General features: G+C 38.6%; 1 protein-coding gene across 2 annotated transcripts; it reads left to right on the top strand.

The window, feature by feature from the left end:
- The first annotated feature begins 1107 nt into the window (after positions 1-1107).
- LOC310931912 (sodium-coupled neutral amino acid transporter 3-like) lies at positions 1108-18645 on the top strand. 2 transcript variants are annotated; one of them, XR_014592931.1, is made up of 17 exons: positions 1108-1253; positions 6845-6983; positions 7093-7162; positions 7798-7913; positions 8652-8725; positions 9866-9958; positions 10060-10141; positions 10685-10767; positions 10859-10917; positions 11422-11538; positions 11894-11973; positions 13295-13395; positions 13499-13623; positions 14902-15046; positions 15147-15212; positions 15845-15948; positions 16039-16071. XR_014592931.1 is itself a non-coding variant. In XM_083895156.1 (16 exons), exons 2-16 carry the CDS (start codon positions 6919-6921, stop codon positions 16141-16143), a joined length of 1419 nt encoding a protein of 472 aa, XP_083751282.1. In that variant the 5' UTR covers positions 1108-1253; positions 6845-6918; the 3' UTR covers positions 16144-18645. The 2 variants fall into 2 exon arrangements, 1 of the variants encoding a protein (XP_083751282.1); XM_083895156.1 differs by lacking the exon at positions 15147-15212 and having other exon boundaries at positions 16039-18645.
- The last annotated feature ends 51 nt before the right edge of the window (positions 18646-18696 follow it).

The raw sequence follows: 18696 nt of genomic DNA, 5'->3' as shown, positions 1-18696 counted from the left end.
CGAAAATGAAACAAAAATTATTATACAGCGACTAGACAATGCAGGAGCACATAATATGTATAAAAAAAAGTGGATTTTGGGTGATATAAACCCATAAATACTCCACAGTGTCCCTTTAAATTGATAATTTAAATGATTATTTTGCATCATCAATATGCTTTTATTGTGAAACACCATTCCGTATCAAAACAAGCACTTTTACTTTGAAATTCTGCATAATAGCATCACGAATGTGTTAGATTGCGATATTATGGTGGATTATTAGGTTAGAATTTTGAACTCATATTGCTCGCACGCTACTGAACAGTTGTTTTTTTCCACTTTTTTTTTTCCTCAAGGCCGGCCTCGTTGACCAGACAGACTGGACACCCGTTGACCTCCAGGTCATTTGAGATTGACACCTCTGGGTTGTTTGCTCGGGACAAGGTGTGAAGATGGAGGAGCTGTGAGAAAATAAGTTTTCCCTTTTTTTTTTTTTGTGGAGTATAGGGTTGGGTTTTTTTTTTTTATCCCACGGTGACAGACCTGTGATGTGGAATGATATTTTTGTGGTTTGTGTAAGCGTAAACTGTTACTGAGCTCCACAGCTGCACTTGGACCATAGCTGAGGTCAATTTGTAGAACATCCATGCAGTAAGAATATAAACACACACTGCATTTAACTCCCGAAACATCCACAGTAATGTGTTTTTGCTGGACTATATGTAGCTTAAAGACTCATTCTGCCTTGGACAGTGGTTTATATTCACCGTTCTGTGGAACGTGATCTAACAGAAGCAGAAGAACCTTCTCCTGTTTGCATCTAATAGTACAGTTGCCCACCAGCAGCTGCAGCCTCTTATGTAACCATGTGCTGATCATCTCAACATATCTCCCCCCGCCCGCCCGCCCGCCCCCTCGTTCCTCAAACACAGAGTGGAAACAGAGCTGAAACAGTTTAACAGGCCCAGTGTGTACTGTAAGCAGGAGCCCAGAGAACTCCCCACACAGCCATCCCAACACGTGTGACATCACAAGAAACTTGAAACTGTTGGGTTTCAGCAGCCCTCCCTCTTCACTGCCTGCTCCCACTTTTGGTTTCCTCTTCCCCACCTCTCCCCGGGACAGTCTGTGCTTCTCTGCTGGCCTCCAAAAAAAACCGAGCCAGTAGCTTTTTTATCTTCCCCTGCCCCAAACTATCACCTCCTGTAATCTGGACTTCACCACACAGGTTTTTCCACTGCTTCAGAGTCACCCGGGACTGTCTTCTGGAGGTAAGTCACTCTGTTATTTTGGAGTTGGAATAACGGTGGTGCCACGTGGTTTGACCACTGGAGAAAGTTTAGACAGGAGGAATAACGGACTGGTAGAAGAGCAAAAGTTTGTTCAGTCTATTTACCAATTTTGCTGAATCTGCAGGCACATTTAGGGGCTAGCGTTAAGAGATTTTGTGTGGCACTGAAGTCATTTTGCTGCATAAATGTGTATTAATTTTGCACAGGGAAACAAACAGAAATGTATTTCTGTGTAGATTCTTATCCATTGAGGTCATAGTTCTTCAAATGTCATTTAATTCGTTGGAACTGGACTTTAGATTCGATTTCTTGGAAGACATTTCACCTCTCATCCAAGAAGCTTCTCCGGCTCTGAACGAGAATAACTTGACTTGTTACTGATTAAACGTAATTGATTTAACTGTTCATATGCAGGTCATACACTGTTGTGATTCCTGTTCCACTGTAGTTGCTCTAGGATTTCCTAGAACTTGGTGGAGCAGCTTCCTCCTCTGCTGCTCACTGCTCAAACACTGTTTTTGTGTTTGCTTGTTTGTTTGATTGATTATTTTTACGATAAAGTACCTTTGTTATAGTGAACTGGCTTGGCCAAGTCCCCCCTTAAACAAATTGATTTCAATATGGTTAAATAAAACTATATGCAACAACATGCTTCTGCAATATAAATGTGCTTTTGTGTATAATTGTGCTGCAGTTGCACATTTCAGCAATTATACACGGTTCCCTTAATACTTATTATGTGCCGTTTATTGGTAATGATTTATTCAGTTATTGAATTAAGTTATTAAAATACATACTTTTTTTGTATATTTTACCTTAGTTAATATTTAATGAAAGCAATTTCTGATTCTGATTCTGATAGGGATTGTTTTTTATGTTTGTTTCGTTTTTATTGAAGATGCAAGTCCGCTTTATTCATATATCACGTTATTTCAAACTGAAGAAAAAGTCAAGGTTTCTTATTTCAAAACACAAATTCACAGAACTATTTTAAAATATCCACAAACGTGACAAAAAAGCAACAGAATCATCCACACATACCTATTTCCCATCCATCCTCTTTATAATAAAAGTACTAAAATAAAAACCTTTGCATAAATATGTTTGTTCAAATCATCATTTTTAAACCAGTTTAACTGCCTCTTCTACATCTGAACATTTCACCACTTCACATATTGATTTATCTTTAGTGATATCTAACTTTATCTTACTTAAAAACAGTGTCATATGTTCAGAATATTTGATATTAACTTCGAGACATATTGGTGTTTAACACTGCGTATACTGTAACTTTTCACACATTACTATGGTAGTGGCAGCACAGCACAGCACATGTCATTAATACAACTTTCTGTTTGCTATATTTGAGTAAAAAGCGTGGCCGTGGCCTTGAGTGTGATTGGTGCAGAGAAAGGGTGGGTGAACCTGCATCACAAAATCTGATTGTGTCAGGCGGGCAGACGGCCACGTTAAACAGTTTGACTTTGCATCTACTCTGCGCTCATTGTTAAATTGAAAAAGAACGTTGATTGTTTTGTTCCTGAATGGGAAAAAACAATTTATACTTGTCACGTATTATGTGTCAGTTATGATGGCTTGTAATAATGAGCTGATGGGCTTTGCGCTAACCACGCTGCTACATGTATTATTCATTGAAAAACCACCTCAATTTACACGTCATCTTAATATTGTCAGCACATTTATTTTTTTTATTCTATTCCTGGAAGATTGCACTGACCATGCTGCTGCACACCACAAACCATTTGCAGCATATGTAGATACTGCCTGTATGTTATTTATTTTTTACTCTATTTTTATTTCTGACTCGTTTTGAACATAAGTGACTTGTTTTGTGATATATATATATGTGTCTTTAATTGCTCCCCGAGGGCAAACAGTCAGGAATTTAAACCCTTAATCAGACTATGTATGATTTTTTAACACGTTGAAACACAGCACGGAAGATCATAAATTCAGATTATGTGTGACAAATAATGTTAGAATGAACAAACAGAAATGAACTAAAAATAAATGAGCAGAATTTATTCCAGCCTTTTTCCTTATAATTTATTCATGTGCATCAAACCATACACTGAAATAATAATATTGACGGACCTTTTAGTATCCTTCACCACACACTACCCTTCAAAGACTTTTGGAGAAACTGTGTATAGCAGCAAATACAGTATATTTAGTTTGTCCATTGTGGTCTATTGTAAAAACACGTTGGTCCCCAGAACTGACCCAAGTGTTGATATAAATATAAGCGGCTCATAAATGGGGTAATGAAAAACAAAAAATGCATGACTGGTTTACCTGTTCATTATAATAATAATAATAATAATAATAATAATTATATAAAAAGTTTGAGAAACACTGGTCTGAAACATCACCCAGAGACTACAAATCCAGTCCAGGTTACATCTACTGTACAAAATGTCAATGTTTCAAGACTCAGTCATGTTTGAGGAGGGAGGTCATTCTCAGCTGTTATCAGACGGTCTGTCATTTCTGGGGCCCACAGGGCAAACATATCCACAACTGGAATTTTACAGGCTTTACTCATTCATCTTATCAATAGATAGAGCTGTGCTGGTACTTTTCAGTCATGGGCTTTGGGGTAATATTTTTTGCCCACCAAGCAAAATTTGAATCTACTAGTGCAGTGCCCGTAGGAAGTATGTATCCCTGTAGTCGGAGCTGAAGAAGATTTTTCAATTATGGTAAAGCATGATAAGGAACGTAAAGGCTAACATAATACAAACACTGTGCACTGGCGTGGCTGACAGTCACAACAGCTAGCTACGCTAATGGTAATCGAACATTAAAACATTTGCGCTGTGCTAATGAGGTTGTAAAGTGTTTGTATTATGTTAGCCCAATGCTAATGCTAATCGTAGATGAGCCGCTGCCTGCCTGGTCTAGCGTGATAAATCATCAAAAAAATGTTATTCTTATTATTATCAAGGATGCACACCATCGGACCATGCTCAACCCATGTTCAAAATCTTAGGGTGATCTCACTAACGGTCAGCATGATATGCCCGTCACAGACAGACACACAGACGCAACTTGCTTTTTAGATTTGACTAACTAATTTGATGACAAAAACAAATTAACTATACTAATATAAAACACTATATTTAAAGAGTTTGCAGTCTGGTAAGCTAGATCTCATGAACAAGTCAAAAACTGTAGTGTGTGTAACTTTTTAACATAAACATGTCTGTTCACATAACACTGATCAAGCCGTACAGCTGCACACATCTGTATATCATTAAATCAATGTTCAGATCTAATGTCACCTGGTGACATTTTCCACACTGCACACAGGAAGTGATTGTTTTTTATGTGAAGACAGGTGGAACAGCAACATAGTACCAATAAAGTGAAATGGTTGCAAACATGGAAAAAAAAAAAACAACACAAAAAACGTTTCAGAAAAAATAAGTTTCAGAAGTGAAGTGCAGAAGTTCTATTGCTCAAAAAAACCTCTGCACCACTGCTGTATACATACAAACGCTCCCTCAGTCAGTAAGAGAAGCAGAATATTAATAATGTCACGTCATTTTTGTTCATAAAGACGAAAGAGACCAAATTACATCAACAATAAATAAATAAATCACCAAAAGTTAGATACTGCAGCTTTAAAAATACATTTTGCAAAGGTATTACCACACAGTTGAAATAATTAGTTCATAATTTTTTGCTGAAATTGCATTTTTTTTATTATTATTTTTTTAAATAAATAAATAAATTGTGTCAGTTTTTAATGCTACACCTATTACAAGACATAATCAACTAAAAGCAAATGTTTTCAATGTGACCTGCACTGTGTATGTGTGTGTGTGGTTGATAGAGCAGTGCTTGTTTTTTGGTACATTCAAACCAAACATGAAGAGCTGTGTGCTCATAGCTCAGACATGTACTTTGATACTGATGACCTGGGGTTAAACACAATGACTGAAGTGATTGTGAAAACATCCTTTTCTTCTCTTACTTGACGCTGTTTAATGGATCCATAATAACAACGCGAGTGTCACATTTTACACAGCGGAGGAGCCAAATGCAGGTTGCAAAAATGAACAAAAACTTTCTTTAATAAAACAAACCAAACACACAAATGGCATAAAATGATCCAAGCAGAGGAGATATAAGAAATAATAGCATAAGGAGCGTAAAAATGTGGTAAAGTGAGGAAAATGGCGCACAGAGAAGCAGGGATAATCATACACAGGTGAAGCTAATAAGACACAGGTGAATCACATTAGGGCGGGGCAGAGAATCAGGAGGGGAACAGGACAGGAAGTAAAACTAAACAAGGCAGAAATAAGTACAAAATAAAACAGAAACAAAGGACAAAACAATCTAAATTAAAGAAAACAGGAAGTACAGTATATTGTCCTAAAAAGCGGCTTAAAAATAAGCTTCTTAGATGCTCCTTGTAGAAGGAAATTCACAGTTTAACATATTTATGTTAAACAGAAGCACCAGTTTCCAAACATACATTTACTTTCTTTCAAGGTTTATTTGTGGTGAGTCTGTAGATGGAGAAAAGCTCACAAAGAAAACATTCAACATTCATATACGTGTAAAAGACAAACAAAGAGGGACCTGGACATAAATATCCTCTTTTCTTCCCCGAGATTTGGGGAGGTTTAGTGAAGAGATGGAGGATGAGCGAATGTGACGGTAGCGGGGAAATGGAAGTGGTGGAGATGAGTGAGACACAAGTAGCTTGAGGAATTGGGGTGAAGAGGTGAAAAGAAGACAATTATAGATAGGGTTGGAGATCCTGGAAAAACTGTTTGTGCAGGCCACATTTTTATTTCAAAAGTCCAAGCCCCTTTCTTCAGACTTCCCTCTGAAGCTTTGTCACAGCAAACACAGATTCATGAGCACTGTGCAGCATCAGTAACTTTCGGTACTTTTCAGTGATAAAGTTTTTTGGATGACAACGCCATGATTCAAAACAACAAATACTCCCAACATATCACAAAGACATCAAGTCAACGTCCCTGTCCCATAGAAACAGAGCCACCATGGCATCACTTTGCAGCCCTTTCTGGGCTTGCAGTTGTTGCCACCGTTCAAACGCAGCACCGATGTTCACACTCTGGTCTTGGAATCGCTCTGAATCAGCCTTTTTCTTAGCTGACTCGTTGGATTTAGCAAGCAAGCATAAACTCTGGCATTGTCTTCTGAGCATGTGCGATAAAGTGCACGGAGAGAGGTGGACGGGGTACACAGGGCTGCTCAATATGAATGGATGGTGTTTTTTACAGGCCTGTCCGTATATCTATATATATCTATATAGTTATCTATATATATATTTCAGTTTGTTGGTCCACCCAGGATCTGATGTGGTGGTTGCTGCAACATTGCTACCCATTGCATCACCGTGTGGCCATATCTGGTTTTGAGTGCTACAGTGTTTACTGTATATAAGTGTAGGAAGAACGAGTGCTGAGGGTCAGACTGCAAGGATTCAATATTCGTTTTGATTCATTTAAAAAAAAGAAAAAAAATCTTTGATCTGTATGTGTCTGTGTGTTTCTTTCTTTTCTCAGATTCAGTTACCTTCCTTCTAGTCCTCTTGCAAAATTCTATTTGAAGATAACAGCCTCCAGAACCTGTCACAAGTATGGAACTGCAGAAGCTGCCAAATGGTAATCACCACCATGAAGCTGCCGTACCTTTGGAGGGAGGGTAAGTACAGTTAGCGTGTCCCACTGTACTGTGTCAGTATATAGGAAAAATCATAGGAAATATACTCATATTCTAAAACTGAAAAGTGTTTTTATTATCGGTGTTGCAGACTCCCACCAGAGAAAGCAACCCTCCTCGAGCACATGACTGTTACGCCAAAGAGAATTCAGTTCACAGATGTAAGTATACACGCGGTGCATCAGTAGTGGGACATCAGAATTCCTGAGATCATTGAATCTCAACTGAATCTGAGTTCACCGTTTTCCAGAGAGGTAAAAAAAAAAAAAAAAAAAAAACATGCAAACAGATCTCAGGCTAGCCATTATTACCCATTATTAGAAATACCAAGCAATAATATATGGTCGGTTATACGCGCTATGAACAGTAAAAAGTAGCAGAGTTTGGGACAGCTATCTTGGAATCCTAACTTAACAGGTTTCGGAGTCGGAAATCCGAGTTCAGGGGGGCATTCCCGTTGAAGGAAAGCCTGTGACCACGGAAAATTCCGATTTCCGTTCAAATGGAACACAGCACCCCGACATGGGCTTCCACCATACACTGCTACTTTCACCATGAATACCACTTCTGACATATTTGTTTCACAGTAAATCAGTCAGTGTGCCTCTGACCATAGACATGTTGCTGGCAATGGCTAACAATGGCTAGTCTGAGATACGTTTGTGGCCATGTTTTTTTCCTCCCACTTCTCAACTGGAATGTGGTGAACTTGGTGGGGTGATCCCTCTCAGTTTAACATTCAGTTTCCATCATAGACTCTTTAAAGTCATTTTTTTTTACTGTATGTCTTTTTCAGTTTGAGGGTAAAACATCATTTGGAATGTCTGTGTTCAACCTAAGCAACGCCATCATGGGTAGTGGCATTCTGGGTCTGTCGTACGCCATGTCCAACACCGGCATCGTTCTTTTCCTGTGAGTACTGCAGATGTACACGCAGACGTACAGGCAAACACAACCAAACACATAGCAAATATTGCACAACACTCTATCTTGGTGTTTAGATGTTGGAGCAGGATTATCAGAGAACCCAGTCATCCTGCACTGAACTGTTCTCTTCACACACCACAATGATGTTGAACACCAACACTTAAACAAAGGGTTCAACTTTTAATGCTTTCTACTATCTTTTCATCTTGAATCTTGTTATTTCATGCCACTCATAGATATTATCAATGTTGTAGTCTTGTTTATTGTAATGGTTTTATTCAGACAATTCTGCATGGATTGACTGTTTTCTGGGTGGAAATGGTGACGCATTACTTTACAGCAGCATAACTGGAATCTCCTTCATGTTTACTGTTGTTGTCATAGTAATAGGCTCATTCCATGGCTACATTGACTTAAACTGAGATTATCTGAGCTCTAAGATGCTTTCAGGAAGCATGAGTACTATGAGGTCATGTGGGATTTGCTGACTTAAGACGACAAAAGATACAACAGCAGTGCACCACGTTCATCCTGTATGACCTTCTCAGTCAAATAAAACCTTTGAACGTTGATCAAATGTCTTTGTTATTCACTCATTAAAACTAGTTTCTCCAAAGGAAATCATAGTTTTTAGATGACTTCCGAACAAATCTGCACATAAGACGCCACAGTAATGATATGACATGATATGTACGTACTACGTATATCTCTTTTATTTTGCAGGATCCTGTTGATGTGCATTGCGTGTCTTTCCTGTTATTCCATCCATCTGTTGCTATGCAGTGCTGGAGTTGTGGGTACGGCTTTGTTATATTCAGAATTACTTATACAGTACACTTAATTTACTTATTACATATTATTTTGTTTATTTTATTTCCCTATTCTAATTCTAATTTTGTAAAATTATTTTGTTTTTCTGCTCCTCTAACACTCAACAAAGTCTAGTCTACTCTTATCTAAAGTAATTTAAACATGATGAATGTCACCTGTTTGTATTTAAAAGTGTGTACATGAGCAGTGTCATAGAATGTAGCGTTAGAACAACACCATAGACCTGTTGTAACTGAGAAATTAAGAAATCATGCGAGTCACAATGCACCGGACAGTTCCAACCGCATTGAATCCCATTCATTTATCCTCATGAACTTAAGTCAGTCATGACATTTTGTAACTTTTCATGTTTCATGTTTAGGGTTAAAGGCGCCATATGTAAGAATGTGGCCAAAAATGGTTACTACACTCAAATTGAAAATACCGAGATCTTTAGGTTTCGTTTTCATTGTAGCTCAGACCTAACTGGCAACCTGTGGTTGCTCTGCAGCTAAGACGCTACTGACTGCAATGATTGGTAGACGGCGGTAGGTGGCGCCACATGCCAAAACATGATTTCAAAACATAAACATGATTTGCAGTCTGCAAAATATTATTTTTAATGCAAATATTTTGGCTGTACTGTTGTTGTTGGTGAGTTCAGTATGTTGCTTTAGAATTATTACATAATGCACCTTTAATTAGAGGTAATATTCTTTTCTATATATCTATCTCTATTTGTATCCATACTCAGGATAATAATATGTTTAGTTTTTTATCATTAATACATTATGAAATATCATGTGAATTCCACAGTTGAACACAATCAGCACATCGACATGACAATGGCATCAAATTAATAATGTAATCCACTAGTGAAAACCATGATTTTTAGAAGAATATTGGGATTGTGCAAGTTCTCCTAAATCACTCATCTACACCTATTTACCTATTTCCATTTTGCAGAGACTGAAAATAAAATTATGTGGAAACACACCACTTTTGTTTTGGTGTTTCAGTGCTAATACTTTAGAAGGCTAGTGTCTCCATGTATGTTTAATGCTCTTCTTTTTGTATGCAACAGCAGTTTAGTAATCTGTAAAAGTAATTTTTTGATGTCTTATCAGGTATTCGTGCCTACGAGCAGCTTGGTCTCAGAGCGTTCGGTCATCCAGGGAAGATCATGGCAGCTGTCATCATAACACTACATAACATTGGAGGTGAAATATATGAAATTGATGTGTCTTACCTGGTAGGACTTCACTGTTTATGGAAACATGTTGTGTCATCTTCAGACTGTCTGTGTTTTCTTTCCCTGCAGCCATGTCCAGCTACCTGTTCATTGTGAAATATGAATTACCATTAGTTATCCAAGCCTTTCTTGGCGAGACGACCAGCTTGGAGTAAGTACTGTTTAAAAACTCCAAATGTATGAAACGTAACATCAACTTCATATATGTGCCCATTACAGAAGGTGCAAATCTGTGTAACTCATTATGCTCAGATTGGGCTCATGTGTCTGGTTGTGTGCACCTGTGTGTAGCTGTTATAATGTTTTCTTTTTTTTATCTTTCACCCTGTAAGATGTGATGCAAGTCCACTGTATTATTTATTGACCTTAACCTGCACCTTTAAGCTGTTTGCATGTCCTTGCATAGGTGAAAAGTTGCTGAATGCTTGCTTTTCTATAGTTATATAAAAACACTTTGGCTTTACTGTTTCATTGGTGAACTGGTGTTGACTATAGGAATCTGATAGTATCTAAAATTGCACATTATATAGTAAAATACTTTATAACACTATAATATTATGTGTTGTAAATGTGAATGACGAACACCAGTGATTCACACGCAGGGTCTACTTTAAAAAATGCTTTACCTGAAAAGTTCTGTTTCTTTTGACCTTGCTTTTTTTTAAATGTACTGTCTTACTTTTTGTGAACCCAGCAACTGGTTTATGAATGGAAACTACCTCATCATGATTGTGTCTGTGTGCATCATCCTCCCACTGGCCCTGATGAAACACCTGGGTAAGTCACTTGATATGAAATCATACTCAACAAAGTTGCAGAGCTCAAACGGGATGTGTTTAAAGGGTTGTGTTTTTTTTGCATTCTGCAGGATATCTCGGTTACACCAGTGGATTCTCGCTTTCCTGCATGGTTTTCTTTCTCATAGTGGTGAGTAGGGCTGTCATTTTTTTAGCCAAAAATCTAGTTTGAACAAATATGACATGCACGTTATTCATTTGAAGATATTCAGTCAATCCCCCCAACATTGTTTATGGTAGATCACTCCTTGCTTTACCTGTCTGTGATTGCTATTATGTCGCTTCACTCAGGTGAAGCTTAGAAGTGAGTCCACAGAGTTACTCAGTACTTTCTCATCTACAGTGAAGAACTCAAACTGATTGTCTGCATAGGAGTAAAATCCATACCTGATTGACCAAAGTTTTTTAAGAAACAAATTTGAATGTACAATGTTGACAGTCCCAGTGAAACCTAGTACAGACTGTGCTGAGTTGACATTAAATACTCTAAAATAATTTTTTTTTCTGCTGTCTGATCCTTTATGGAGATGTATTTGATGCTCCGTGCATACATTCATAGATTGAAAAGTAGCTTTTTCTTTTCTTTTTATGTAGATTTTTTTCTTCCTCAAACTATTTCTGTGTGTCACATCAGGTCATCTACAAGAAATTCCAAATCGCTTGCCCTCTGGAAGTGTTTGGTAACCACTCTGTGATTTCAGTCGTCCCAGAGGACACATGCACTCCCAAATACTTCACCATCAAGCAAGAGGTCAGAGATGAATTTCCTGAATTCAACATACAAAAACATAAATTGCATGTCAACTGTTGTGAATGCATTGTAGGATAACAGCATAATTGTCTGGATCCCAACACCCTGTAAGACTCTTGATTTGTTGTTTTTTTATTTGGAAGTTTAATATTCTGTCTTAGATTGTGTTTATTTAGCAAATATCAGCTTCAGTTGCGTTGTTAGTTTTGTCTTTGTCCAGCTTGTTTTGTTTTAATGTCTTAGTTCCCACCTTTTTGATTGGCTATTAGCAAATTAAGAGTCATATGGGGAGGGTAATGCATCAGGGTCCAGAGATCATGACACAAGTGAAGTTCCTATGTCACTTAATTTGCAGACAGCATATACCATCCCCATCCTGGCCTTTGCCTTTGTGTGTCATCCTGAGGTGCTTCCCATCTACACTGAACTGAGCAAGTAAGAGTATATGCTGGATTCTGATGTTTGTCACATTGGTGAAACTGATATTACACGCTTGAATTTCACATAGAGCTCTAGACGACACATGACTCATTTTGTTTACAGTAAAATGTTGTCCACCATTTTCAGTTTTTTTTCAGTTGCCTTATCTATATGTATGGGTTTGAACAAAGTAACTTCCTGCCAAAATGGCATTGTTTTGATTCAGATAATTGCATGACAGGGTTGTTTGATGTCAGCAACTGAACCTATATAAGCTTTCTTGCATTTTTAATGTTGCGCAGCAGATTTTATGATGGTGACTGAAATGTTTATCACGGTACACAATATTATTGTACTTATTTTTTTAATAACATAGCGGGCAACAGGTACTGTTTGTTTTATTTTTGGGACCTATCAGCATGTAATTATTTACATTGTGCACAAATGCTCCAATTGAGCTCCAATTGAGCAGATTTCAGCACAAACAGGACATGAAGTCAAACACCGATACAACATTAAGACCCTGTGTTGATGCACGAATTGAACGACAACAACAGTAACATAGATCTGGAGAGACAGAAGCTAATCAAAATCATCCCAAATCACGTTCGGTGTAAACTCAGCATTAGTCCAGTCATGCGTCACAGGTACAAGCATTTGTTACCTTCTCGTCCAATAAACTTGAGGCTTATTATCCCAGTCTCCTCCACCTTTTAATAAACACTGGAGCTGTCACTAAGCTTTTTTTCCCCTCTCCCCTGCTTGAAGCATGGTTTGAGTGATTGAGAGTCTTCTCTCACAGAGCTCTTCAGTGGGGATTTTCCACACAGTTGCAAGTCAGTGCCAGATTTCACTACCACGCCACGCCACTTGCCCTTTTCAACAATCTCCCTCCCTCTCTCTTCTTCCTCATTCAGCTCTCAGCCCACTTCTTGCCATTTTTCAAAATCAGGCGTTGGGTGGAGTCGGCCTCACAAGAGGGGATTTAGTTACCCTTTAAGAGACTGCTGGCATAGAGTCAAACTTTTATTTTTGGGGGGGGGGGGCACACATGCCTCATCAAATAGCCTTCACCTGATATCTACACACATGGTCGTATATTATGATACACCAGCTCTGGGGAAAAGTGCCTATGTCCTTTTCAACATCTTGCAACTGCTGCGTCTTTATAACACTCATCAAACATAAACCCCAAGGGTTATTCTTGTCTGTTGCCTCTTTAAATACAGTATAAGTATAACCCTTCCCTGAAATTATACTACAGTAATAGCCACACTTCTTTGTTTGACCTCATGCACTATTTTGGTAAATCAACTGCCATCTTGTCTCTTCAAAGCCCAACCAAAAGAAGAATGCAGAATATCGGCAATGTTTCCATCCTGGGGATGTTCATCATGTACTCCTTCACTGCCACGTTTGGTTACCTCACATTCTTCGGTGAGGACAGTATCTCTCTCTCTCAGTTGCAAAAATAGCACATTTTAATAATGACAGTGGGAAATCACAGATTCTGTATGTGTATGTGTATGTGTGTATGCAGAAGGCACAGAAGCAGAGCTCCTCCATACCTACAGTAAGGTGGACCTTCTGGACACACTGATCCTGTGTGTGCGGCTGGCTGTTCTAGTAGCCGTCACTCTGACTGTACCTGTGGTCTTGTTTCCTGTGAGAAGATTTTCACACACTCTATCTATCCGTCTTACCTACGCTCTCTCTCTCTCACTATATTTATACATATATATGTATATGTATATATACATATACATACATATGTGTGTCTATGTATGTATGTTTATGTATGTATGTATGTACTGTATGTATATATTTTATTCTTGTTTTTGTTCTAAATTGAATACATAACTGCTTTTGCAAACTAGCAATATAAAAAATGTCATAACATTCAGACCAGGTCATAGTAAAAAACAGTAACAGAGAGAAACACAATTAAAGAGTAGAAAAAGCAAATGATTATACCCGTAGATATAATGGACATTTGCAGGTCTGGATACTTTTTGCCTTTTTCTCTATGGAGCTCCCCCTACAGTTCATAGTACATATATCATAAACAGCCATCCATTGTCTACTGCTTTATCCTCACTGTTGTAAAAATTCACTGCTGACACTAACCTCCTCCATCCCCCGATCCTGGCCATATGCAGTTGTAATTTTTGTGTTTCAGCTAACAGCCCAGTAGGGCAGGGTTCTCAAACTCAAATGACCTGGGGGCCAATACGCATCCATTGTGGTCAAGAGGGGCCCGGCCTAGAGAAAAAAAAGTGGGAGAAAAAAAACAACTGTTCACAATATTGCATCATGATATCACACGTATACTTAATACTATTTATGATGCAACATTAATGTATTACTATCAAAAACAGACATTTATTTTAAATTACATAAATAATAGTGTGGACAACTGTAATTGAAGATGGCGAAGGAGCCATTTTGGCCACTGCCATTCGTAATTATGACCAAATGTCCTATTATTATTGTTATTAAAAAAATTGGTAGCAAACATATTCAGTATTATATTCACCTTGCTGGCAGCTGTGCCTCAGCTACACACTGTGTTTAAAAGACGGTGAGGTCGTGGGCCATGTTTTCATTATAACATGATATTATGTGGGGGGGCGCATGTGATCGATTGGGGGGCCGCATGTGGCCCCCAGGCAGCCAGTTGGAGACCCCTGCAGTAGGGGGAGGGGAGACAGTCCCCCAGATTTCCCGCAACAAGCCATTTAACCATCGCAATGACTCATAAGGTGTTAAATTAGGGCATAGTTCTGCTTTAAATAAAACTAAGCGTCAATACTGGATGAAATTAGGGTCAGTTGCAAGGAGGAATTACACGGATCCAACAAGTTCCAGGTTTTATTGCGCTGATAATTCCTGTACTGTGTCAGTACTATCATGCAGCCTGGTTTATGCCTGTGTTTCTGTCAGATTCGTCGTGCCCTCCTGCAGCTGCTGTTTCCTGAGAAGCCCTTCCACTGGCTCCGTCACATTGCCATTGCGGTGGTTCTGCTGTGTGCGGTCAACCTGCTGGTCATCTTTGTTCCGAACATTCGTGACATCTTTGGCATCATTGGTGAGATGTTAGACTTAGAAGCAATGCTCCTATTAAACCCCATTAGAATAATTAAACTAGTAATCCATCTATCCATTATCTACCGCTTTATCCTCCACAGGAGGGTCGCGGGGGGTGCTGTGCCTATCTCAGCTGACATAGGGCGATTATTTAAAAGCTCCAGTGTGTAAGAATTAGTGACATCACATGGTGAGACTGCAGATTGCAACAAAATGGAGATCTCCTTGGCTCACCTCTCCCTTTCTGAAGTGCAACAGGGAACTATGGTGGCCTCTGCACAAGGATGGATTATTGAGCAAGCCAACCAGATGGTCCTGAAGCCCAAGCCTTTGGGCTACTATCCAAAAATCATCCCAATATTCACAAAATTGTTATTCACCGCTGATATGTGAAAGGGGCCCCTCAGCCAAATAACTGGTTATTATGAAAGGTCTTCATAGGGCCTCTTAGGCTATGTTAGCTACACCTGGTAAGAGTTTTGGTCTTAAACTTGTCATTACGTTGCAGCTTAATATCTGTCACTTCCAAGTAGCAAAACCTATGGAAGCCTTCAGGTATCACGAAAGCTCAAAGGGTGTTTAGTTTATCCAGTAAAATCATGGTGATCCAACATGGTGGCCTCCATATGGCCTCCTGTATAGTGATAGTTGTACACTGAAAACAAACCCAACCATCATTATATTTATTATGTATTCTTTTTAAATAAAAAATAATTCACCTTCATGCATACATACTGGACCTTTAAAACGGAAAATTGTGTTTAACAGTGCAATGAGAATGTATTTCTTCTGTGTCCAGGAGCAACCACTGCTCCAAGTCTGATATTCATCCTTCCTGGACTGTTTTACATTCGCATCATCCCCACTGACCAGGAGCCCATGAAGTCCAGACCAAAGATTCAGGTGAGTAAAATGAAGACAATGGATGTGACAGCTAGAAGTACAGTAGAACTGTGGTAGTGACTGTTGTACAATAACACCTTTGGGTTTCAGGCGGCGTGTTTCACAGCCCTGGGTTTCATATTCATGACCATGAGCCTGACATTTATCGGGATTGACTGGACGAGTGGAGAGAATCGAAATCTTGGTGGCCACTAGAGTCGCATCCTGAAAACCCTTCAGTAAAAGCCGCCCACTGGTGCACTCCACCTCCTCCACTTCCTCCTCCAGGATTCTGGTCACAAAGCAAGATTCAATCTACTGCATGAAGGCTTGTGGATGTCTGGGGATCATTTCATTATTCATACAAGCAGTTGATTCGTCCAGGGTGTTACGAGGAGGTTTTGTGCTGTCACAGGTTATTATACACACTGTACCACCAGGTGTCATCACAGGCAGAATCCTGCACGGGTCCATATATTTTTTTTAAATGCAAACCTTTGCAGCCACAAAGCTGTGTAGTGGACCCAATACATTACAGACTACTTTCTCCAAGTAAAAGCTATTTCAGTCACCCCCATGAGGAATTTTGAGTAAATACAAAGCACTGCCAGTGCCTCTACATGTTGTAAGTGATCCAGCACCACCCCCACCCCTCTGCTGCCATTGCACAAAGCGTTTTTCACATCAAACTGCTAAACATCCATTTTTTTTTAGCAGTAGAATTACCTTCTCAAACGTTGTGGGTGCTTCTTAATGATTTGAGCCACAAAATTCAACCGGTTGCTGCTTTTGTTCTTGCTTAACTAGCACAAAGTTGCTGTTGTGCTTCCATCTTTGCCTCAGAATTGTCGGAATTGACATAAAACTCATTATGTCCTGTGTAGAGCGCGGGAATGTTGCCAAGCAACACAACAACAAAAACACACAACACACTACTAATAATTAGAGAGTCACATTGAGGTTATGCTGACTCATTCACATTTAATAGATTTATTTTTCAATCACTGAGATTAATCAGAGAATACTCACATGAGGGTGGGTGTCTCATGTTGCCAAGCTGCATTATGGTATTTGTTCCTCCGTTTTTCTTGTGTGCAGAAACTTGTGAATTGTTCCACTTTCCAAGTGGCAGTGTGGCCACCATGTAATCAAATCGGTAATGCTAATATTTTAGCATACGTTTTAGCCAAACAAATCATGTTTTGGTGGAGTAATGGCAGCAGTAGACTTGTTTATGTTTGACAAACTGGACCCCAAAGTGGTGGACACCATTAGCATGTTTTGCTAAACTTCTTTGATGGTTTCTTAAAGCTGCTTCTGTCGCTACCTAAACACTTGAATTGTTTTACCCTTGTGCTTAGTGGGGCTACTTCCTGTTGAAACAGGCTACTTCCTGTCAAAATAATTTGTCAAAAACAGTTTGGGGGGGGGATTTTTTAAATTAAATAATGTGTTTATATTATTCTTGTAAAATAAATACACATTAGGTGTTAGCTTTAGGGCAACTGTTTTCGCTGTGTGGAGGTTGGCAACCACAAATGTCGTAAAAATAATAGTGTTAGCAGGAAGTAGCCACACTTTTGCACATGGACAACAAATCGGGTTTCTGGTAGGGTTGCCAGCCATTCCGTAAAATAAGGATTTGTTCTGTATTAAAACAGATAACTTTGTTCCTTATTTTTAATAATCAAGTGAATGCAAAATTACATATTAGTACACCAATGGAGATTCCTCCTACTGTCAGAAACCTGTATAGATCTGTCTGTCATTCATTCATATCCAACAAAAATTGGGCACTTCTAATTGGTTGTCCGATTCACTGCGCGTGCTGTGCATCCTAGCAATGGAGACGCGGTGAGATGTAAAGGTAAAATGGTGACACTCAGGCGAAAAAAAGGGAGTATATAATAAATATATATATTATAAAATTATTATTATAATATTGATTTTTAAACTTTTACACAACACTATACTATCATCGTTTAGTCAACTGTGAAAGTGTGTAGTGTGTGGGGATAATGTAGCCTTCTTGATTTTGTTATCAGGAAGTTGGCAACCGTAGTTTCCGGCTTTCACCAGACACGTCCACTATTCAAAGCGAAGCATACGTTGTATGCAATTTGTTAAAGGCTTTCATAATTAAACAAGTCATTGTCCCTGACATGGCTCATTTAGATGATGAAAATACTGCACAATTATGAAAAAAAAGCTCAAATTTACAACTGCTGCTACCTGCTGTGTATTCAGCTCATTTGTGTGTGTTTTTTTTTTTACCATGACTATAATACAGATGAAATTCCTCTGTTCTACATGAAGAACAGAACATGCTGTTGCTTCACAATATACAAGCTTTATTTATCATGGCTGTAACTTCATTTATATAAGCAATTTGTCAGGCAGGCAAATGTCTTGTGAAATCATGCGTTTAATTGTTAGCAAAGTTTGATCAACAATAAGATATTTGGTGCTGTTCGTGGTGCTGGATTGAAAATGCCCTTTACTAAATAAACCCCTCGTTACAGAGCCAGTATGATGTAAGGAAACATTGACTTATGTGTGCTATATTCTTGCTATATAATTGCAAATCTGGACTTGTATTCAAATTTCAAAGTTTAAAAAATTGTGAAAATGAAAACTTGAATGAGCAGCATTTGCTGATATGGTTGATTTTTTTTTCAATTCTAAATTAATGTTGGAAATAAAATGCCATAAACAATATATTGTTGCACATGCATTCATTCATCAACTTCTTTCAACTTGAAACTTGCT

The sequence above is a fragment of the Microchirus variegatus genome (assembly GCF_963457635.1).
Source record: "Microchirus variegatus genome assembly, chromosome: 9".
NCBI lineage: Eukaryota > Metazoa > Chordata > Actinopteri > Pleuronectiformes > Soleidae > Microchirus > Microchirus variegatus.
Note: the sequence above shows the minus strand (reverse complement) of the source record. Positions and strands in the feature narration are given on the sequence as shown.

What these genes read in the sequence shown, in the direction of transcription:
- LOC310931912 (XM_083895156.1), top strand. Translation starts at nt 6,919, where the DNA reads ATGGAACTGCAGAAGCTGCCAAATGGTAATCACCACCATGAAGCTGCC. An exon ending in ACCGGCATCGTTCTTTTCCT is followed by an intron (nt 7,914 to 8,651) that starts GTGAGTACTGCA and finishes TTTATTTTGCAG; the next exon opens with GATCCTGTTGATGTGCATTG. An exon ending in GGCGAGACGACCAGCTTGGA is followed by an intron (nt 10,142 to 10,684) that starts GTAAGTACTGTT and finishes TTGTGAACCCAG; the next exon opens with CAACTGGTTTATGAATGGAA.